The sequence below is a fragment of the Siphateles boraxobius genome, unplaced genomic scaffold, assembly GCF_051911475.1.
Source record: "Siphateles boraxobius isolate OS27281-9 unplaced genomic scaffold, OSU_SipBor_1 13, whole genome shotgun sequence".
In the NCBI taxonomy this organism is placed as follows: Eukaryota; Metazoa; Chordata; class Actinopteri; order Cypriniformes; family Leuciscidae; genus Siphateles; species Siphateles boraxobius.
In genome coordinates this window covers 1,128,861-1,153,101 of record NW_027508733.1, presented here as the reverse complement: position 1 = coordinate 1,153,101, position 24,241 = coordinate 1,128,861, and the positions used below count along the sequence as shown (strand labels likewise).

At 42.6% G+C, this 24,241-nt stretch overlaps 1 protein-coding gene and 1 pseudogene across 4 annotated transcripts in view; both read right to left on the bottom strand.

The window, feature by feature from the left end:
- LOC143735704 (uncharacterized) overlaps positions 1–24,241 on the bottom strand; it is a 224,720-nt pseudogene that overhangs the window by 70,686 nt on the left and 129,793 nt on the right. The gene's annotated exons all lie outside the window — the stretch shown is intronic.
- Positions 325–24,241, bottom strand: part of LOC143735705 (uncharacterized) — a 153,731-nt gene continuing 129,814 nt past the window's right edge. For all 3 annotated transcript variants that reach the window (XM_077225875.1, XM_077225877.1, XM_077225876.1), the window contains one exon: positions 325–499. In XM_077225875.1, the coding sequence (XP_077081990.1) occupies positions 417–499 (83 nt within the window). In that variant the 3' untranslated portion in view covers positions 325–416. The remainder of the gene's footprint in view (positions 500–24,241) is intronic.

Genomic DNA, 24,241 nt, shown 5'->3' with positions numbered 1-24,241 from the left:
GCGCACAAAAAGTATTCCCGTCGCTTGATAAACTTAAGATTGAGCCACTGTAGTCACTTGGACTATTTTAACGATGTCTTTAATAACTTTTCGGGGAACAAGTGTCAATCCCTTAGAAGCCTATGGAGGAGTGATCCAGCTCTCAGATTTAATCAAAAATATCTTAATTCGTGTTCAAAGATGAACAAAGGTCTTACGGGGTTGAACAACATGAGGGAGAGTAATTACTGACAGAATTTATATTTTTGGGTGAACTATCCCTTTAAGTTCATAGTTTCTCTGCTTTAATGTGAATTAATGAGAAATAAGAACAGAGATAGTGTTTTCTATTTTATTTTTGAATGTATTCTTTATTAAGAGTTTTGTCCACTATATGTTCATGATCACTTTGAGAAAATGTAATGCGCAGCAGAGTCTCACATCTCTCGCTGCTGACTTCTGTGCAACGTTGATGAACTGTATTCAAACCAGCCTTTGGTCGTGTTTGTCCCAGTTTTGTCTGTCCCAGAAAAGAGAAATCTTGAGTGACCGTACACCTGCTCTCAGCGTGATTCGTTCCACATAAACAAACAAACACAGCCACATAAATAATGAAAATTGAACATAATTTGAAACTCTTATTGCTCATAACCAGTGTTGGGGAAAGTTACTGTAGTGGAAATTTTAATATTCATTGATCAGTAATAGATATTGCAAAGGAATGCAACATGTTTTTCTCATTGACTCTGGCTGTGTCCAAAATCACATACTCTCGAGTAGGTATTTATTCTGAATAAGTAATTACTCCACGACCGCTAAAAATATGTTCTATATAGTATGCAGGCATGTGACTGGCTAAGGACAAAAAAACTGGAAAATATACTGAGACCCCCCCCCCATATTTTAAAACTGTGCTAAATACCGTGAACCTCAGAAGACTCAACACTTTTTTTTTTTTTTTTTTTTTTTATTAATGAAATTCAATTTTACAGACAAAATAGGTATTGAACAAACAGTATTAATTACAATTCTCAGAGGGCAGACATATACAAATCAAATCATAGACTCAAATCAAATATACAATCAAGAAAACAAAAATAAAAAATAAAATAAAAAGAATAACATTTATGTAAAAGTAAGTCCTTGCAAGGGGCAAAAAAGCTAAAGTGCACTTAGCTTATTGAAAAAACTGGCTACTGTAGAAGCTTTCTCATTTGAAAGAGTGCAAAGTGAAGAAGCAAAAGCCTTAAGTTCATTAGAAAAATGAGGAAAGGTTGGGGGGGTTTTCAAAAATCTGCACTTGTGAATAAAGTATTTAGCAAGTTCAAAAAGATTGTTAATCAAGAAGTGCTGTGAACAATCTTTCTTAAGTACACCAAACTTAATATGTTTGTATTCAAGGGGGTTTACACATGTAATAATACATGATAGTTTACTGTACAATTGAGACCAAAATAACTTTGAGTAATTACAATAATAAAAAATATGTTCTGTAGTTTCAATATCAGTTTCACAAAATTGACAAGAGTTTTCTCCGATATCAAATTTAGATTTCAGGAATTCTTTAGAAGGGTATATGTCATTTATAATTTTAAAATGAATTTCTTTTACTTTAGGGAGACTTGGAAAGGTAAGATAATTCATTCTCAATTCCTTCACCTCCTCCGGGTTAAAATCTCTAAAAATATAGTAACGTTTATTTCTATTTGGATGAAGTCTATCAATAAAAACACTTCTAATATATTTGTTGTTACATTTATGATCTCTTATAGATAATTCACCCAGAGAAGGAGATGGGAGAGAGAATGTCACAGAGTAGTGTGAAAGAATCCCCTTTACCAGTAACACCATGTTTTTTGGTATGGCATTTACAATTGTGTAAAACTCTTTCGGGTGACATGCAAATCCATGTTTCAAACAAAAATCATTGTAATTGAGAACATTACCATAGTTGTCCATCATGTCCAACAGGGAAAATATGTTATATTGAATCCAGTTTCCATAAAATAAAGATTTGTTATGGTGTAAAATAAAGCGATTATTCCAGATACAAGTTTTGTGTGGACTAAAATTGTGGGAAAATGCTAACTTCCAATAAAGGAGAACTTGTTGATGGAAGGCGGACAATTTAAGAGGTAATTTGTGCAACTCAAAATCACATCTAATCAGAAATTCCAAACCACCTACTTTCTCAAATATTGAGGCAGAAACAGTAAACCATAAGCCGTTTGGATTACAAAGAAAAGATTTTAACCACTGAGTTTTTAAAACACTATTCATAATTTCTAAGTCAATAATATTTAATCCTCCTTCTTCGTAACTGTGAACTAAATCATTTTTGTTAATATAGTGATGCTTATTTTTCCAAATAAAGTTAAATATTGCAATGTTACATTCTTTTAGTAAGTGAGGTGGGATAGCTAGCGAGGAGGTTGGGTAAACAAACCTAGAGAGCAGTTCCATTTTGGTTAACAAAACTCTTCCAAAAATTGAGATATCTCTTTGTATCCAGTTGTTGAGAATAAATTTAGCTTTTGAAAGATTTTTTACAAAATTTTCTTGGACACTTTGATTGCTATCTCTAGTAATAGTTATCCCCAGGTATTTTACAGATGTTTTTATCGGTATATTACACAAAGAGTCTAGTTCGCTGCCATGAATTGCAAATAATTCACATTTATTTAAGTTTAAGTGTAGGCCTGATGCTTTGGAGAACAGATCAATAAATTGGATGGCTTTATCAATTTGATATTGGTCCTTTAAAAAGATCACTGTATCATCAGCTAATTGACTAATACCAATTTGTCTTCCAAATACATTCAATTTGTCAAAGTTGCTGTTTTTATCTATCAAGATAGCAAGCATTTCTACCGCTAAGATAAATAAGAAAGGGGAAATGGGACATCCTTGTCTTATTCCTCGTGAAATGTTAAACCTTTGGGATGTTCCAAACGATAGTGAGATAGAACTATTGATGTCTTCATATAACATTTTTATAAAAGAAATAAATTTATTGCCAAAACCAAACCTTTCGAGGGATTTAAATATGAAATTATGTTCAACCGTATCAAATGCTTTCCTGAAATCTAAAAAAAGTATATATCCGTCATCCTCAATCCACTCGCTATAATCCAAAATGTCTAATATTAATCTGATGTTGTTATGTATTGATCTGCCTTTTATAAAACCAGACTGTGATTCACTAATTATTTGATTCAAGTTTTTCTTGAGCCTATTGGAAAATATATGAGCTAGAATTTTATAATCGCAGTTCAATAGAGTGATAGGACGAAGGTTATCTATGTGTCGTGCGTCTTTACCTGGTTTGGGGATGAGAGTAATTAAACCCTGTTTCATAGTCGAAGATAGGGAGTTATTTTGGATACACTCAAGAAAAGCTTGAAATAATAGTTCTCTCAAATCTTCCCTAAAGAATTTATAAAATTCTGAAGAGAGGCCATCCGGGCCTGGGGATTTCCCTGCAGATAATTTATCTATTGCTTTATCTAATTCCTCTATTATAATGTCAGCCTCGCATAAGTCTTTAAAATCCTGGTCTAACTGCGGTATGTTTGTATGTATATTGTCAAGGAGAGTATTACAGTCTGATGCAGAGAATGATGATCTATATAAGGAACTATAAAATTGGAGAACCTCTGAGGAAATCATTTTAGGACAGGTATTTTCAACTCCATTCACATAAAGAGAGTTTATGGCGTTTTTCTCCTGTCGCCTTTTTTCAAGTCTACAAAAATAATTATTACTTTTTTCCCCTTTCTCTATCCATCTTGCCCTAGATCTTACATATGCTCCTTTAGCTTTTTGAATATATAAATTATCAATTTTAGATTGCAAGGAAAGAATTTGTGATTTGGTTTCATTATCCATTTCACTTTTATTACATAAATTGTTTAATTCTATTGTCAATTCTAACTCCAATTGTGTTCTGGCCTTACTTAAATTTTTACTGAATTGTATAGAAAATTCCCGAATCTTGTGTTTTAAATATTCCCATTTACTTATGAAAGAGGTAAGGTCCGTCAACGATACTATATCATTAATTATAGATTTAATTTGAGAGCAAAAGTCTTCGTGTTTCAATAAATCGGTATTGAATTTCCAGTAACCCTTGTTGCGTGATTCTCTTTTGCCCGAGTAGAAGGATATAAAGATGCAACAGTGGTCTGTCAAAGGTGCCGCAGATATTGAGATATCTTTGATAAAGCCAGATAGGTTAGACGAGGTTAACCAATAATCAAGTCTCGATTTGGAAGTCCCATTAGCTTTGAACCAGGAAAATTGTTTAAGATTTGGATTCCCATCCCTCCAAGCATCCACTACATTATTATTCAAACAAAAATTAAGGAGGTAAGGATTTGGGTGAGAAGTGTTAAATTTGGGCGGAAAACGATCTAAGGCATCATCCATAACCATGTTGAAATCTCCTCCTATAATAATATTATCAGTTAGATACACACGTTTGAATTCAAGCAAAGAGTCAGAAACTTCAGATAGTAATTTGTTGTTTAAGGGAACACTATTGTAGCCATATACATTGAATAAAATAAACAAAACCTCATTAATGTTCAAAACAACTGAAGCCCAGTGGCCATTTGAATCTGTCTTTACCTTTATAATTTTACCAGGTAGGTTGTTGAACAGTATTGCCACTCCTGCAGAATGAGTAGAAGCATGGCTAAAGATGATTTTGTCCCCCCATTGACTTGTCCAGAACTTCACGTCATCAGGGTTGGAGTGCGTTTCTTGCAAAAATATACAGTGTGAGTTTTTGTTTTTGCAAAAAAGAAAGAAAGCTTTTCTTTTGATAGAGTTACGCAGACCCCTTGCGTTTAGAGAAATACAGGAAAAGTGTGATTTCACTGAGAACATCTAACAAATAAAAAATAAATAAATAAAATAAAATAAGAAAAGGCAAACAGTCAAATGAGTAGTGTAACGTGCTCTATAGAACACAAAACGTCTCTCTCAAACAGAGCACTGTAACGAGAACTCGCTCAACAGCTAAATAAAATTCAAACCATCCCACTTAACACCTCTTGCACGCGCAAGGAAGGATGAATTGGAAAGTTATTGAAATCAACCGTCCTTAACAATCCGGCTACCTTCTATGTAACCATAGGGACCACGGTAGTATGCTTTCTTCCCAGCAGCTCTTGCTTCACTAATTCTCGGCCATAGTGCAGCGCGGGCTTCCCGATCTCCCTTGGATAAATCTTCGGTGAACTTTATTCCTCTGAACTTACAAACATCCGAAACTTTGGTGGAGCGCCAGAACTCGTCTCTGTATTTTCGCATGCAGAACTGAATGATCACTTGCCTGGATTTATCCTTCATTTTGGGACCAACGCGGTGGACTGTATCCACGATGTCTTCAAGTTTGTGTTGCAGGTGCGGAGCAATTTCGGCTAACAATGAGACGACTTCTTTTCGGATATCTTCCCCCGCTGTTTCTTTCATTCCGATAACTCTGAGGTTCCATCTTCTTTTGTAACGTTCGAGCTCCGACGTGCGGCCTATCAGATCTGTTTGTGATGTGACAACAGAGGTGAGTTGCTTGTCGAACAAGTTGATTCTAGTTTTACAGTCCTTTATTTCCGCCGCGTTGAATTCCACAGCTTTTGTCAGGTTTACGATCATTAGACTGTTCTCAGTAATCTTCTGCTCAATGCTGCTCAGCTTCCCGTCTTGTAGGTCAAATCTGGCAACTAAGGTTTCCAAAAGCGCGGAGTTTGAAATTTCGGGGATCTCTTCACCTTTCTGTTTCTTGGCCGAGGCTTTAGTTGGGGTGCTCTGTAAGGAGGAAGATTCTTTGCGTTTCTCTTTGTGATCAAGGTGGTCGACTTCCATGACGTATTCATGTTCGGCAAGAGCACCCGAGGTTTTTACAGCTTTCTGTCCTCCTGGGATAACTATCTTTAGGTGGTTAGATGCCTTTTTTGCTGACATAGTCTATACTCATCGATACACAACAATTGGGATGGTAAAAAGTTTAAAATTATTATAAGATTCAAAATTTGCTGTAGAGCCGAGATAACCACATGTGCTTAGCCCGCCATCTTGTTCCTCTCTCCTAAGACTCAACACTGACTGAAGGAACGCGCTAGTGATGACGTCATCACCGCAATGCGAAGTCAAAAATAGAATATGAATAAACCAATATAAATAGAATAAACCACGTTAGCCGTTTTCACCCCGAGGCAGAGTCTGACTGCTGTAAGCAGATGAGCTCCAACGTCACCCGAATCCACAGACAAAAACATCATCCACCCGCCCTAATCATTTTCTCTGATTTAAGTATCCGCACCCGATGGTCAAATTACAATTATTCTGTGTTGTTACGCGTGATTATAAATGGATGATCGCCACCTTCAACAGCGGACTCGGCGACAGTGTATGCGCGCATCTCTAGGGTAACATTATACTCTGATGAATGAGCGCTGCTTTTAAATGAACATTTCTTTAATACAAAATTGATTTGACAGAATTAAATTTTCTTAATGGCATAAACAGGCTTTACTCCCTTGAAACTTAAACTGGAATGTCACTGTTTCTGTCACTGCGACTTCCCAAACAGGCACACACGTGCAGGCACACATCACTTTAAAAAACCGTGTTGGGGACAAATGTGGGCAAAATAATTTTGATTTATTTTTTAAAAATACTTCCCTTGATCTAAACGGTACAAGACTTGGTGACTTTTCCTAAGTTTGCCACCTGAACACACACACACAAAAATGACTCGATTCTACAACTTTAAGTGGGTGAGAAAAAAAAACTCCTTCATCTTGTGTTCGTGGACAAAAATGGGCACCCATAGGAATGAATGGGAAAAAACTGTAATTCAGAGCATTCTTGTTGTTTTTTTGTCAAAAAAAATCAATAGATCCAATACAATTTATATCTAACATACACACACATAAAGGGCTGATCCTGTACAACATTCTCAACATGGCAAAAACTCACACTCATACACACACACAAACAATGCATTCAATGAGCCGACAGAGCTGGGGTTTTTTTTTTCCAAATAAAAACTCACACATACAAAAATTATCCAATCAATGATGACAACCAATGGAATGATCTAATCAACCACCTGGCTCATCACCCTCTCTCTCTCTCTCTCTCTCTCTCTCTCTCTCTCTCTCTCTCTCTCTCTCTCTCTCTCTCTCTCTCTCTCTCTCTCTCTCTCTCTCTCTCTCTCTCTCACACACACACACACAAACAATGCATTCAATGAACCTATGACAGAGCTGGGCTTTTTTTTTTTTTCAAATAAAAACTCACTCACACATACAAAAACAAAGAATTGAATGAGCCAATGTCTGACCATGTTTTTTGGTGTGATCCAATCATCCAATCATCCAATCATCCACCTGGCTCATCAGACTCTCTCTCACACGCACACACGCAGGCACACTTCAGAGTCAGATCAAAGTGCTACTGCAAGGTTTGTTGATACTTCGAAACAAAACGTTTCTGCAGCTTGCTACCTAAACCTGCAGTGGCAGTTATTTTATCAGTTCACTCGGAAGCAGCACAATGAGTAAGAGGTATAGTGCAGCAGAGACCCTGGATATTCTACTGGAATCCAGTGGGGATGAAGGAGGCCTGCCAGACTGTGGTTTGGAGTCATCAGGTGATCAAGGATCTGAAACAGATAGTCAGACAGAGTTTGACCAGGATTATGAGGACACCGATGGGGAAGACTCTGAGGAAGACGATCCTGGTGTAGTAACTTATGAATCTAAAAATGGAGAAATCGTGTGGACTGCTAATGCACCTACCCAAACACCAGGGAGAGCACCTGCAGAGCACGTGATGAAGATGACCCCTGGGCCAACCTGGGTTGTTCAACCAGCCTGTTCGCGTGTGGACAACATAAGGTCAGCTTTTGAGCTTTTTTTTCCTGAGGAAACTCAAAAGACACTGATTGACATGACAAATTTAGAGGGGAAAAGAGTGTATAAGGAGTCATGGAAAGAGGTGGACTGGGTGGACTTACAGGCCTACATTGGTCTGCTATTGCTGGCCGGTGTTTATCGTTCTCACAACGAGGCCACACTGAGCTTGTGGAATGCAGACACAGGGAGAGCCATTTTTCGTGCTACAATGTCTCTGCAAGCCTTTGAAATCATGACAAGGGTCATCCGGTTTGACAACCGAGACACAAGACCTGCCCGTTGGAGAGATGACAAACTGGCTGCGATACGGAAAATCTGGGACAAATGGGTCGAACGTCTGCCTCTAATGTACAACCCAGGCCGAGAAGTCACAGTAGATGAATGCCTAGTACCTTTCAGAGGACGCTGTCGCTTCAAGCAGTACATGCCAAGCAAACCAGCTAGATACGGAATCAAAATCTGGGCAGCCTGTGATTCTAAAACCAGTTATGCATACAATATGCAAATCTATACTGGCAAGCCGGCTGATGGGCAGCGAGAAAAGAACCTGGCTAAGCGCGTTGTCCTCGACATGTCAGCGGGTCTCCAAGGGCACACCATCACGTGTGACAATTTCTTCACATCATATGCCCTTGGCCAGGAGCTCCTGAAGAGGAAACTAGGCATGCTGGGAACAGTGAGGAAAAACAAGCCTGAGCTCCCATCTGCACTGGTGAAGACAAGGGGCAGAGAGAAATTCTCTTCTGTGTTTGCATTTACCAGTACACACACACTTGTGTCTTACTGTCCCAAAAAAAATAAAAATGTGCTCTTGATGAGCACAGTTCACAAGGAAGCCACAGTCAGCACAGGTGAAGAGAGGAAGCCAGATGTAATCCTGGATTACAATAAAACCAAGGGTGGAGTGGACAGCCTTGACCAGGTATTAATTTTTTTTTTTTTTGCTTTGTTTATTAATTTTCCTATGACAAATTGCTTGTGGTTTATAAATGGTAACAAAAATCTATGAATTGCTAAGTTAATAAATGTAAATGTACTTTTGTCAGTATAGTGTTTGATTTTTATTCTTTTCCTGTGTGTATTATTCAAGATGGTCGCTGCTTACACTTGTAAGCGAAAATCCAACCGTTGGCCCATGGTTGTGTTTTCCAACATGTTGGATGTATCTGCCCTGAACGGCTTCGTCCTGTGCTCAGAAATCAATCCTGCCTGGAATGCAGGAAAGACCTTCAGAAGGCGGATCTTTCTGGAAGAGCTCGGGAAGGCTCTGGTGTCCCCACAGATTGAGAGACGGAAGGGCGTTCCCCGTGGAGCGGCCTCTCTGAGGATGCTGAATCGGATCAGACAACCCTCCTCAGAAAACATCCCTGCCACATCCACAGCAACTACCCCAAACAAGAGAAAAAGGTGCCATGTCTGTACTTCAAACAGAAAAAAAACCAGCATTGTATGTGGAAAATGCAAAGAATATATCTGCAAAGAACATTCGGTTACAGTTACCTGCTGCCACAAGTGCATGTAAATTATGTAAATAATGTAAATAACTATTATTGTTTGTTCTTACCTGTTTGCTTGTTCTTACCTGTTTATTCTTAGCTAACATTTATTTAGTTATTGTTATGTATATTCTTACCCGTTTGGTTGCAATTAGTTATTGAAATTTGATGTTTTTTGTTTGAAATAAATGATAAATGATCTACTACTTTGTCTTTTCCTTCTAGCATGGTCATATTTATCTAAGCATATTTTGGCATCTTTGTATAGTCTCACCTAACACAGATATATTTTTTTTTAAATTACAATTTTAACTTGTGATAAAGTCAAAAACTTAAGAGGTTAAATTCGTCATAACAGTGGTTTATAGAGTTAAGCCTATATGCAGCCATTGATAACTACAGCCATCTAGTGGCTATTGATATTACTGCTTTTTTGTTAATTTAATACCAATATAAGACACCAGATGGAAGCAAAGTCACTTTATCTTTAGGTTTTAGCTCTCTGAACTTAGTGGAATGATATTTTTAATGTACTTAAATAAATATTAAATATAACATAAAAATAAGCATAATTTACATAGAAAATATGGTACTTTTAGAGGTAAATAAATTTAAAAATACCCCAAAAATAAAAAAAAAACACCATACATTGATAGATAAAATTTTATTGAAGACAGTGATATAACATTTATAATACATAAAAAATTGGATCACACCTGAGACCTCTGTGCCCACATTTGTCCACGAACACGGTATTAAGGACTGTAATGTGAACATGGTTTGAGGGTTAAGTAAAATTGAGGATGCAGTGCAGACTACCTGGAGGAGCTGGTCTGAGTTCAGTTCAGTGTTGCCAAATGTACGAATAGCCTGAGAGAGTGCATTTTTTAAAACGGGTTTCAAAGTGTACGTTTTTGAAAATAATACAGTTATTGTCTCCGTGTAGTAATTTTGTAGTTGTAGTTCATTTTGACAACATTGTCATCTGAATGAACAAAAACGTCTCGGTTACTAATGTAACCCTCGTTCCCGGGAGATGTAACGGGAGATGTAACGTCGACGTGAGCGACTGAAAGGGAACTAAATGTGCAAAAAAAAAAATTCTTTCTGATTTTAGTACATTGTTGTCTTGTAAATGTACCCTCAAACTGAATATATTTTATTGCTCGGCTGTGTTATTGTGTCACGTTTGATGAGGATGCAGTTTCACACTTGAAAGTGCTGTATCTGAAGATGAACTACTAACTGTGATTTCTTTTCGTATGAATGTGTAGGCAAAATGCTTGACTGAAACTTAATGTACTTAATGCAAACTACAAAAATGTGAATCTGAGAAAACTGTGAAATCATGCGCATGCATATTACGTATTCAGTATTTCTTTACAAAGTGACTTGAAAGTGCTGGATCTGAAGATAAGCTACTTACTGTGATTGTACTTTATATGACTGCGTAGAGAAGATAATTGAGTGAAACTCTCCCAACATGCAGTGCAGTGATACGGTTTCTCTCCAGTGTGGATCCTCTCCTGTGTTTTCAGGATTCCTGACTGACTGAATCTCTTGTCGCAGTGTGAACACTTGTAAGGTTTCTCTCCAGTGTGGATCCTCTGGTGCCGTTTCAAATCTACAGTTGAAATAACAGACTTCCCACACTCAAAGCACACATAAGCTTTTTCACCAGAATTTTTTGAAGCATCGAAAATACATTTTGTTCCCAAAATAACAAAAACTAGGACTTTATTCAGCATTGTATTGTCTTCCGGTTCTGTCGTGGATCCGCGTGACGCTGCTGACGTAAGACGAGCTGACGTGTTATCTGGTGCGCCCGAGCTTCGTTTACAGTCTGAGGGAGACGCACGCTGGAAACAAAACAATCTTTGCAAACATGTCTAAGGATTTCCACACAGAGGAAGACTTGCATTTTTATGCCCAGCCATATTTATTTGAACCCGAATAGACGGACGCACCAGATACACGTCAGCTCGTCTTACGTCAGCGGACTCATGAACGCGGATTGACAACACAACCGGAAGAGAATACAATGCTGATTAAAGTCGTCGTTTTTGTTATTTTTGGAACAAAATGTATTTTCGATGCTTCAAAAAATTCTAACTAACCCCCTGAGTTCACGTGGACTACTTTGATGATGTCTTTATTTCCTTTCTGGACAAGGACAGTATACCGTACATAGATTTTCAATGGAGGGACAGAAAGCTCTCGGACTGAATCTAAAATATCTTAAACTGTGTTCTGAAGATGAACGGAGGTCTTACGGGCTTGGAACGACATGAGGGTGAGTCATTAATGACATAATTTTCATTTTTGGGTGAACTAACCCTTTAACCTTTTGTTATTTCTACAGCTGGACTTTTCTCTCTATGATAATGTTAAGACTGAGACTGGATTAGCATCTGATGTCACAAACCTGCCTGTTCCTGTCTGCCCTGCTCTCTCTATTGTAAGTTAAATTGATCAGAGCACTGAGACTATCACCTTTTGTCTTCATGCACTGCCTGGCCATTAAGCTCTATGATAATGTGTAGGTATTGGTGAAGAGTCTGGCTGATTGGATTAGGATATTTACATTACACTGTTATGCTGATTGGATTAGGATTGGTAACGCTCTCAGTCTAGGGCAGGTTCCTAAACCTGTATACCTCATTTACATGCTTTTGCTTCAGAGTGCCTCCATCTCTATGTAACTCCTCCCCATTTAAAGATATTACACTGTGCTGAGCTATTGAGTTCAGACTTGGGTAAGATTTTGGACGAGGAAGACTACAGCGATGAAACAGCAATAAAGAACTCTGCTTAAAAGATACCCCCAAGTCTCCTGGTCTTCGCTTCTGAGTTTTTCTACACTTAAGAAGAAGAAGGTTTACAACAGGTAAAACTCTTTCCACACTGATCACATGTGAACGGTTTCTCTCCAGTGTGAATCCTCATGTGAACCAATAAAGTTTTTGTGTGTGTGAAACTCTTTCCACACTGACGGCAGGTGAAATATTTCTTGTCTTTTCTTTTCAGTAAATAAATATTTTCAGTCTGTGAGTGAGTTTTTACTCCAGTTCTGACATGATGTTTCTCCTCTTCACTCTCCTCATTCTTCAGCATTACATCTGAAACAAAAGTCAAATGTAGGGCTGTCAAGCATCTACATTTTTTAATATAATTAATCGCAAATCAAATTTGAGAAATTACGCCCAAAAGATAATTTAAAGTCATTATTGTGTTTAAATAGAAAAGCATCAAATACACATTACAAAAAGTATCTTTAGAAATTTTTTTTTTGTGATTCAACAGAATTTATTACTGACAACTTTCAGGCTTCAACAGCCACGAGGGTGAGCAAATTATGACTGAATTGCGTGAACTACCGTATTGTTCCGAATATAAGACGACCCTGATTATAAGACAACCTAGTTCATCCTGATCTCACAAAGCTGTTATTATCAATAAAGCTGACTGCACAATGAATCTTTCATAATGTCTACACTTTGTTTGTTATAATCAGAGGATTTGTCAGTATGCATAATTCAGCACTGAACAAAAACTCAGTTGAGCAGTGAGTGGATTTTTTAATGCATCTGATTGTCCATTGCGTTCAAGACACCAACACATATGTCTGTGATTGGCTACATTGTAGCCTGGCAAGCCAGACTCATCAAGATGTTAGGTCTGGGAACTCACCATTGGCAGGGCTCAATCCGAGGAGCTGGATAAATGGTTGTCTTTCAAATTCCCTCTGCACGCAATAGGATAGTGCTACAACCAACCAGAGCAACGCACGGTTGTGGCTGAGTGAGTCCCATGCGTTTTCCCACCAGCGGAGCTAGTCGCTATATTAAACTTTTGCCGTATCCGATCGGCAAAACTACAAACACATCTTCCCTTTTTAAGAATGACTTAAGTGCCGTTCTTTGTTCTTTTCTCAAAGAAAAGCTTAACTCCAAGTCCTCCAGAGTCGTTGCCAAAGCCGATTCGAAAGACCGCTGTTCCCCAGCAGCAGCCGCCATCTTCTTTGTTTTCAAGTAGCAGGGAATTCACGCGGAACCGTCACAACTCTGCCGTCATTATGTTAAGCCCGCCCACCAACTCTAAACACGATGTGATTGGCCTGAATAGAGTTTGTTTTTTCCAGCTCGAAAGCCAACGGAAAGTTGCTAGACTACACTGACTGCAAAATAAATTTTGCTGCCACTAGGGTGCGTCTAGATTTCAAGGCTAGCTACATTGCACAACGCTGCAAAAACGTTATAAATAGAAACTCTGCCTGTAAATCATTTTTATTTTGTTTTAGTTGCTCTTGCTGCTTTTGTGAAACAGATTAATAACAATTTATTTGTTTTTAGATATTTCTATTTTGCAAATCGTTGCACTCTGTTGCGTTGGGCCCCGAGGGCAGTTTGAATATAGTGCACGAAACTTAATTGGTGTTTGTCTATTTCTTTTGGGCTATGACTCCCCCTTGTGCCGTAGGCCTATAAAAGAGCGCAATAATCGAGGTAGTCTGAACAAACCACGGTTAGATCAAATAACAGCGATCAGTCGGTTATATAATTATCGCAACAGGCCTAGATAGATTTAAACCTTCAGTGTCCTTTTTTGCCAACATAAAAATGTCACTGCAGACATTCTTTACCACTTAAAGTACTTACTCTGCTCAGTTATACAATAACAAAGAAATAAGCACAAGTCAACATGCTAGTGCCAATCCAATATTCTGTTTTTGCCGGATCAGGTATTGGTAAGACGAGCCCGATCCAAATTCAATATTGTGTATATCCAATTCTGTGTATTTGTTAAGCCCCACAAACGGCACAAAAACATTATAAAGCACCATAAAGTTTCGTGCATTATATTTCAACCGTTCTAAAGCAATTTCATAGTTTAATGTGAGGTACAGATGAATATTTAAGTAGTTAAATTATGCGGCTGACAGTCATTCTCCATTCAGCTTTCAGAAACTGTGTAGCATTCGATTATGACAGTCAACACAATGAAACTCTCACCAAGAGGATTCAATGTTCCTATTAATAAACTTGATCAGTACATTAATAGATTTTGATGTACAAGTATCTGTCCCACAATGTTTTTCTACTTTACCACAGCAAAGGATGTATAAAAGGCCTAATTGAAGGGATAGTTCACCCAAAAATGAAAATTCTGTCATTAATTATTCACCCTCATGTCATTTCAAAACCCAACAAGACTTTGTTCATCTTTGGAACACAAATGAAGATATTTTTGTCTGAAATCTGAGAGCTTTATGTCCCTCCATAGACATCTACGCAACTACCACTTTGATGCTTCAACAAGATCATAAAACGATACGATCACTTTATATAATGAACAGATTGAATTTAGTCTTTTATTCACATCAGTTGTGGTAAATGGAAGATCAACTTGTTTTCTTGATGTGCGAGATCCAATGAGGTTAATTCTCGTGTTTTGCAGCACGTTTGAGCTTCTGCAAGATCCAATGAGGTTCATTCTCGTGTTACACATCAAGATGTTTGTTCATGCGCATCAAGGAGGTTTGGTTGAGCTAATGTTTATGTTTTAATGTTGCTAATTAATGTTTAAATGTGATTAAAAGCCTAAATTTAATCTGTTCATCATATAAAGCGATCGAAAATTTGGACTAAACCACTCAATTCATATTGATTAGTTTCATCTCTTTTTGAACTTTATGAAAGCATCAAAGTGTCAGTTGCACAACTGGTGGGACAGAAAGCTCTCAGATTTGAACAAAAAGATCTTCATTTGTGTTCAAAAGATGAACGAAACTCTTACGGGTTTGGAACGACTTGAGGGCGAGTAATTAATGACAGAATTTTAATTTTTGGTTGAACTAACTCTTTAAAAGCGAATGAAAGGAAGAAGAAACATTTATGGAGAAAACGGGTGAGATAAAATTCTTAGAAAATTACGTGACCAGATTGCAAACCAGAATACAAAGCTTAAATTTATGAGCTCATTTACCTCTCTCATTCGGCACGAATCCAAATGTTCCCTATCGGTCAGTCACTACAATGTAGGTCATGACTGACCAATAGGAATCTCGCTAGAGAGGCCAATCTACTTTGCGTGAAACTAAAACAAGCCAATACACATTGGCGTGCAATCATTTGCAACAGCTGTGCAGCCTCGCAGAGCGGGTATTTAACAAGCAGCTGGTGCGATTGCACACTAGCTTTTTGCTAAACACTTCGATGCCTCTGCTTCAGTTGAAAGTGCAACCAACTTCTACGAGCCTTTCTGAACCTCTCCTTCCCGGTGCGGGCGTGACGGCACGACAGCGCGAGCAGTCTCTCTCTCTATCTCTTTATCTTTTTTTGTTGTTTTAAAACTGAGCAAAAAAAAAAAAGAGCTGTTTTAACAGCTGGTGAGGTGCGCTTCGAGCGCTCAAAAGCTGTTGTAACAGCTGGTAAGACCTCCAATGAGAGAGATTCAGCGCACAGACGGGTGCACATTCCCATCTGTGATCGCTGTGACTGTTCCCCTGTGTGTTTCAGCACCAGTGAGAGTAGTTCCTTAAAGAGCTTACACAGATAGTTCGCGTCTTTTTCAAGATGACATTCTATCTGTGTGTTTCTGGATGCGGTCGTTACCTGGGGTTGCGGGATGGTCACGATCGTTGCCTCGTGTGTCTGGGCCTCGAACACGCACAGGCAGTGTTCGTCGATGAGTCATGTACCCATTGTGGGAAGATGACCATCTCGGAGCTACGGTCGAGACTCTTGTTCCTGCAAAGGGGCGGAGTCCCCGTGCCTACGTATCGTTCCAACCCCCCTTCGCGGGTTGCTTCGGGCGGTGACACGGGTGACCTGAGGATTACAGTGAGCGCGCTTCCTTCGGAGAACCAACCCCCTAGGAACCCTCACCCCTCTCATGCTCCGCAACCAGTTGAGCTGCCAACGGAGCGTGCTTGACCATCCTCGAGATGTGTACCAGTCGTTTCTTTCGGCGCTCCCTGCGACGACCAGATGTCGATCGCTGCATCGGAGGGTGGGTCAGACCTCTCCGCGGACGACGGCTCAGAGCCGCTGCCTCCTTCGGGTGTGTCAGCAGTGCTCGAGTCGGACCCGCAGATGATGGCTATGCTTTCCCAGGCCGCCAACAGGATCGGGCTCGTGTGGAACCCTCCACCGTGTCCCGAGCCCTCAAGGTTGGACGATTGGTATCTCGGGGTTGCGCGCGCTGGTTCTCAGCAACCCACCCCAGTGCCTTTCTTCCCGGAGGTGCATGAGGAGCTCACAGGGACGTGGACGGCACCTTTCACTGCCAGAAACCGTCTCGGTGGCTCCTCCTCCCTAACCACCCTTGATGGCGGGGCAGCTAAGGGATACACGCATATCCCGCAGGTTGGAGCGGGCCGTTGCTATGCAACTGTGCCCTTACTCCACTTGGCGTGGAGAACCGTGTCTTCCTTCCCGGGCCTGTAAGTACTCGTCGGACCTAACCGGCAAGGCTTACAAGGCCTGTGGGGAAGCTGCCTCTGCCATGCACGGCATGGCATTGCTGCAGGTTCATCAGGTCAAGGCACTGAAGGACCTGCACGAGGGTGGTCACGATCCGCAAGTTTTCCAGGAACTTCGTACCGCAACGGACCTCGCGCTTCGTGCGACGAAGGTCACTGCGCGGTCAGTGGGTCGTGCGATGTCCACACTAGTGGTCCAGGAACGCCATCTCTGACTGTGTCTGGCTGTCATGCGGGAGGCCGACAAGATCAGGCTCCTTAACTCCCCCATGTCCCAGACCGGCCTCTTCGGCGACGCGATCGAGAACTTCGCCCAACAGTTCTCGGCTGTACAGAAGCAGACTGAGGCCATCAGACACACCCTGCCGCGGCGGTCAGCTGCTGCCTCCACCCCACCGCCAGGCACTGAAGGACCTGCACGAGGGTGGTCACGATCTGCAAGTTCTCCAGGAACTTCGTGTCGCAACGGACCTCGCGCTTCGTGCGACGAAGGTCACTGCGCGGTCAGTGGGTCGTGCGATGTCCACACTAGTGGTCCAGGAAGGCCATCTCTGGCTGTGTCTGGCTGTCATGCAGGAGACCGACAAAATCAGGTTCCTTTACTCCCCCGTGTCCCAGACCGGCCTCTTCGGCGACGCGGTCGAGAACTTCGCCCAGCAGTTCTCGGCTGTACAGAAGCAGACTGAGGCCATCAGACACACCCTGCCGCGGCGGTCAGCTGCTGCCTCCACCCCACCGCCCGCGGCTCCTCGGTCTGCTCGTCGCCGTGGGCGTCCTCCTGTGTCTGCCCCTGCTCCCGCGCCGCAGCAGCAGCCTCCATATAAACGGCGCCGTGGAGCCAGTCGCAAGCAGGGCGCCCCGCCCAAGAAGGGCGGCAAAGCCAGGGGTAAGCGGCCCTAGAACGGGCGACCCAGAGATGGAAGGGACTGCTCTCCTGGAGATGATGACTGCATCGCTCCCTCCCCCAGAAGAGGGCCGGGTGGAAAATCCTTTGTTTCATTTTGTTTGTGTTCCGCCGCTGGCCTTAAAACCAGCGGTACCCAAATTTTCAATAAAAAAGCAGTTTCTATCATCTCTGGGTCCGAAGAGGACCCGGAGAGCAGTGGGGGTACGGAATCCTCACCACTCTCATCCGCCTCTTCTATCGCCAGCCGGCAGCTGTGTACGGTCCGAGAACGCCACCGAGCTGCCTCCCACACCTCCTGCCCCGTGGAACCAGGTAAGTGCTGCACAGCACACTCAGACCCCGCTATCGGCCGCCTCTCAGAGAGAGCCTCCGGAGCCGCATCCCTGTGTTCCACCTCGCTGCCCCACTCCGGGTACGCCTACGGTCCCTTTGGTCCCGCTTGTACGGTCTCTGTGAGCCTGGTTAGCGCTCCCCAGTCCGTCTCGCTGGCTCATTCGAACCATCAGGCTCGGCTATGCGATTCAGTTCGCCCGGCGTCCCCCCAAGTTTCGGGCCATCCACTCCACTACAGTGAGAGCAGCCGATGCCCATGTCTTGCGTGCGGAGATCGCAGTCCTACTGGCGAAGGATGCGATAGAGCCGGTCCCTCCAGCCGATATGAGGTCAGGGCATTACAGTCCCTACTTCATTGTACCCAAGAAAGGTGGTGGGTTACGACCGATCTTGGATCTGCGAGTTTTGAACCGGAGCCTACCGTTCAAGCTACCGTTCAAAATAGTCATGCAGAGACGCATTTTCGAATGCATCCGTCCCCGAGATTGATTTGCAGCGATCGACCTGAAGGACGCGTACTTTCATGTCTCGATTCTTCCTCGACACAGGCCGTTCCTGCGCTTTGCGTTCGAGGGTCGAGCATATCAGTACAAAGTCCTGTCAGGGACCTTCAGGCTGTCCCTGTCCCCCCGTGTCTTCACGAAAGTCACGGAGGGAGCCCTTTTTCCCATGAGAGAACAGGGCGTTCGCATCCTCAACTATCTCGACGACTGGCTCATACTAGCACACTCTCGAGATCAGCCATGCGAACACAGGGACCTAGTGATCAGGCACCTCAGCCAGTTGGGTCTTCAGGTCAACTGGGAAAAGAGCAAACTCTCCCCTGTGCAGAGGATCTCTTATCTCGGTATGGAGTTGGATTCGGTCGCTCAGACAGCGCGCCTCACAGAGCTTCGTGCTCAATCGGTGCTGAACTGCTTGAACACGTTCAAAGGCAGGACAGCGGTCCCACTGAAATTCTTTCAGAGGCTCCTGGGGCATTCAACAGCGGTAACCCCGCTCGGCCTGCTTCATATGAGACCGATTCAGCACTGGCTTCACGGCCGAGTCCCGAGATGGGCGTGGCATCACGGCACTCACCGGGTGGCAATCACACCGGCGTGCCGCCAGACCTTCAGCCCGTGGTCAGACCCCTTGTTCCTGCGGGCAGGAGTCCCCTTTGGAACGGGTGTCCAGGCAAGCTGTGGTATTCACAGATGCCTCTGCCACCGGCTGGGGTGCCACGTACAACGGGCATGCAGTGTCAGGGGTGTGGACGGACCCCCAGCTGATTTGGCATATCAATTGCCTCGAGTTGCTAGCAGTGCATCTCGCTCTGAGCCGCTTGAAAAGGCTTCTACAGGGCAGGGACGTGCTGGTCCGTACGGACAACACTGCGACCGTTGCGTACATCAACCGACAAGGTGGTCTACGCTCCCGTCGCATGTCGCAACTCGCACACGCCATCTCCTCCTCTAGAGTCAGAAGTATCTGAGGTCGCTTCGAGCCATGTATGTCCCCGGCTTGCTCAACCGTGTGGCCGACGAGCTATCACGAGCTGTGCTTCCGGGAGAATGGCGACTCCACCCCCAGGCGATTCAGCTGATCTGGAGAGAGTTCGGGGAGGCTCAGGTAGACCTGTTTGCCTCCTCAGAGACCTCCCACTGCCAGCTGATTTACTCCCTGAACGAGGGAACACTCGGCACGGACGCAGTGGCACGCAGCTGGCCCCGGGGCCTTCGCAAATATGCGTTTCCCCCAGTGAGCCTACTCGCGCAGACACTGTGCAAGTCAGGGAGGACGAGGAGCAGGTCCTTCTGGTGCCTCCCTACTGGCCCACCCGGATTTGGTTCCCAGAACTCATACTCCTCATGACAGTCCCTCCCTGGCTCATTCCTCTGAGGAAGGATCTTCTGACTCAGAGACCGGGCACCCTATGGCACCCGCGTCCAGACCTCTGGAAACTCCATGTCTGGTCCCTAGACGGGACGCGGAGGTTTTAGGTGACTTACCCCCTGAGTTTGACTTAAAGGGTCATGAAACCCTAAACCAAATTTTCTGAGATTTTAACAGAGGTATTTGTGTTGAACACCAAGACAATGTTAGGATCTGTTAGATTTAATAGTAGGGTGAAAATGGTTAAATTTTAGTTTTTCCCCGCTATTTTCGTCTTCCGGGTTTAAAATCTTCATCGCAGGCTGTGAAGTGGCAGAGCACAGTGTAGTGCGTTGATGACTCATCGGTCTCTCATAATTATTAATGAGACTGAGTTTTTATATCCTATCGGAAGACACTGTCTCTTCATTATTCATGACACCACGTGGATCTTTCCACAGAAATGGCAAACTGTGATATCGCGTAGTAAAGGAGAGAGACCATCATGGGACGCAAGTGTATATTTTCGTGGTGCAAAAGTCAAAGTGGGTTTGAATATATTTCCCCGCGATGCTGCCAGGGCTAGACTCTGGCTCCGGGCGGTTGGTTGGCCATCAACCACGGACACATCTAATACGTGTGCCGCAAACATTTTACCCGAGAGAGCTTCGAGAACTGGAGAATGGTGGACTTTGGCCTTATCGATGACCAATGCAAGTTACGTCTTGCGAGTAATGCGGTACCAAGTCCTGGGGACTTTTCTATCCCTTCAGAGGTATGTGTGTGTCTAAAATGTAACCCTGGTCATTTTACTTGCCTTTTGTTAAATAAGCGGTCGTTATGAACATTTTAGATATTTCGATAATATATCAATTGTATGCTTAATGCGGGAGACTTGTGAATGTGTCGTGTAGACGTGCGGGCCGAGCAACACCGTGTCGTGCCTGTGTGTGTGTGTGTGTGTACGTGCTTGCGTGCAGGCAGGTGAGCCTGCGAAATGATTCGGGGTCAGAGAGAGAAGCGGTAGGATGTGTGTTTGGACAAACGACTGAAAACTCTGAAATTATTGTTCATTATTGATCGTACATTGTACAGAGGTCAAAATTATTGTACAAATACAATAATCATCGTACATCTGGCAACACTGCTGGCTGATGACAGTTCCCCCTCTCCTCTCCCCTGCCGTGCCACACCCACTCCCTCCCTTCTTCTCACAGCCATCCACCGCCCATTTAAGTTGCATTTTTCAAAAAGATTGTGAGCTAGACTTGAGCTGAAAGAGGGGGGTTTCATGACCCTTTAACTACTTGTTTTTTATATGGAACATGGTTTTTCCCAGATTTATTAAATGCTGTTATGAAACTTACCTATATCTTGTAGATGTCACAATATCTGATCGTGTCGTTTGATCAAGTGTGCTGACACCAATAAAATGAGCTTAATGTTGCAATTTACAGATCTGAAGACATCAGCATAATGAATGCGATGAAAACGTCTCGGTTACATATGGTAACCCTCGTTCCCTGAGGGAGGGAACGGAGACGTAGGTCATGACTGACCAATAGGAATCTCGCTAGAGAGGCCAATCTACTTCGAGTGAAACTAAAACAAGCCAATACACATTGGCGTGCAATCATTTGCAACAGCTGTGCAGCCTCACAGCGCGGGTATTTAACAAGCAGCTGGTGCGATTGCACAGTTAGTTTTTTGCTGAGGAACCCAGCCTGAGAAGGCTGACCGCCCCGGTGGGCGGCAGCAGATGTGGCGACGGGACCTACGTCTCCGTTCCCTCCCTCAGGGAATGAGGGTTACCATATGTAACCGAGACGTTCCCTATCGGTCAGTCACTACAACGTAGGTCATGACTGACCAATAGGAATCCCTACCAAAGCGACACAGCTGCTGCACCCCATCCAGCGCCCCCGTGCAAGCCTCTACACCTTCTTGCCTGGAAGGACGATAGGAGGAGGCTTACACAGAGTGAGTCTGACACTGTTGTTCCGTGATAACCCATACAGTGAGATATTGGATAACACTGGAAAAGCGTGCCCTTTCTCTTTAGGAGGGAACGCTGCGGAAGCCACTTCTTCAAAGAGTTATGTGGAAATGCATATGGACTAGCCCGAAGGCTGTACTTCATATGAAATAATGAGTGACTTAGCCCAAGGGAAAGACACAGGCTTCCGATAGGAGCAGCCGTGGAAATATACACATATGGGATCCCCGTAGGGTCACACATATGGAACCAAGCCCAGATCCGGTTCTCAAGGATTCAGCGGATAAGGGCTTGGCGCCGGACGCTCCGCCAAGTCCGGGCCGAGGGGTTTGGAGGACTCGACAGGTTTTACTCTGGAGCAATAAGGGTGCACAGTAGGGTGCAGCAAGCCGACAGAGCCAGGCCTCTCAGTGCTTCTACCCGTCTAGGGTGAGAACACGGGAGGAGACCGGCTCTACACGTAGGCTATAGTATCTAGCGAACGTGTTAGGTGTCGCCCAGCCCGCAGCTCTACAGATATCTGTTAGCGAGGAGCCACGTGCCAGCGCCCAGGAGGATGCAACGCCTCTCGTGGAGTGTGCATGGAACCCAAGGTTATTTTCGTAAACGAAAACTGAAACTAAGTCTAAAACTATTGGTCAAAAAACATTTTCGTAAACTGAATTAAAATTAAAGATTCATAATAAATGAAAGACTAAAACTAAACGAAACTAACAACAGTTACTGAAAAACTAATTGAAATAAAATAATAATTAGCAAAAATAAATAATCGTTTTCGTAATTAATAAGCTCTTTACTTTGGCGGAAAATCTGACCTGTGGCTGTTTAAGGAAATGCCTGATATGGCGCTTGGCTTCATACGTGAAGAAGTTGCTGAGGCGATTAACCGCTGTCCTTCTGTGATGCGCTCAATGAAGGACCGTGACGTAGAACACATGGCTAGTTCTAAGCGCTGTTCATAAAGAATGCGTCTGTTGCATTGGAATGGGAAATAACACAAGGTAATAAGACGCAAGTTGGACTTCTTTTAACTTGAGCGCAGCATTTTTAGAATGCCGTTTCATTTGCGAGACGCGGGTGCAACAGCAAAACAAGTCCGTCAAGCACAAAAAAAACTTTAATTTAGACTACTAGGCTAAAGTAGGCTACTGTATGTTTCAGATGTCATGTTTTCATGAAGGTTGACAGGGTGAAAGGTGCATTTAATATTATTATCCACGTTGAGACATTTCCCCGGAATGTATCGAATACCATGACACGACACACACAAGTGCGCGCATACAAACACACACACACACACACACATACACACTGATCCACTATCTTTGTGGGGACTCTCCATAGACGTAATGTTTTTATACTGTAGCCTCAAACAAACTGTATATTCTGTCTCCTTACAGTACACTAACCCAACCCCTAGACCTACCCATCACACAACTTTCTGCATTTTTACATTTTCAAAAAAACTTTTTTGTATGATTTATAAGCTTGTGTACCTCAATTTAGGTCCTCACAGTGACACGAGTCCCCATGAGTCTGTGTGCATTCAGGTTTAAGTCCCCACCAGGATAGAAAAACATGCACACACACACACACACACACTGCATAGATACTTCATTATTTAATCACACTGGCTTTACAGCAGGTTGTGTTGGCTGAAGTCAGATGAATTGAACTGTTTTTTTTGGGGGGGGGGGGGGGGGGGGTCTGCTACATTTAAAAAAGTAAACTAGGCATGTTTAACAAGATTTCATTTTTAATATGAATTAGTTTGTCTGATTTTTTCACAGTTTTTTCTTGTATACTTTTAAGTTCCATTTATTTGGTGCTTTGTTCAATCTCAAACCATTATTTTATTTTTATTATTAAGATGTCAAGATGTACAAGAGTTCACTGTAATCTGGGCAAACATTAAACTTTGCTGAAATTAAGCGTCTCGCTTTGGTCTACACTGGAAGTGTTTTGTTTGTTCTGCTAAACTATAATTACTAAAACTAAAACTGAAACTAAATAAAATAAAAACTAAATAGAAATGTCTTTGCAAAATAAAAACTAAACTAAAACTAACAAAACCATTGATGAAACTAACTAAAACTAAACTGAAATTTAAAGCAAAATTGAAAACGATATTAAAATAAAAACTAATTTAAAAAAGCAAAACTATAATAACCTTGATGCAACCTGAGCGGCAGGGCACGCCTTGTGCTTGGTAAACCAAGGCGATGGCATCCACTATCCAGTGGGCCATCCTCTGCTTGGAGACAGCCA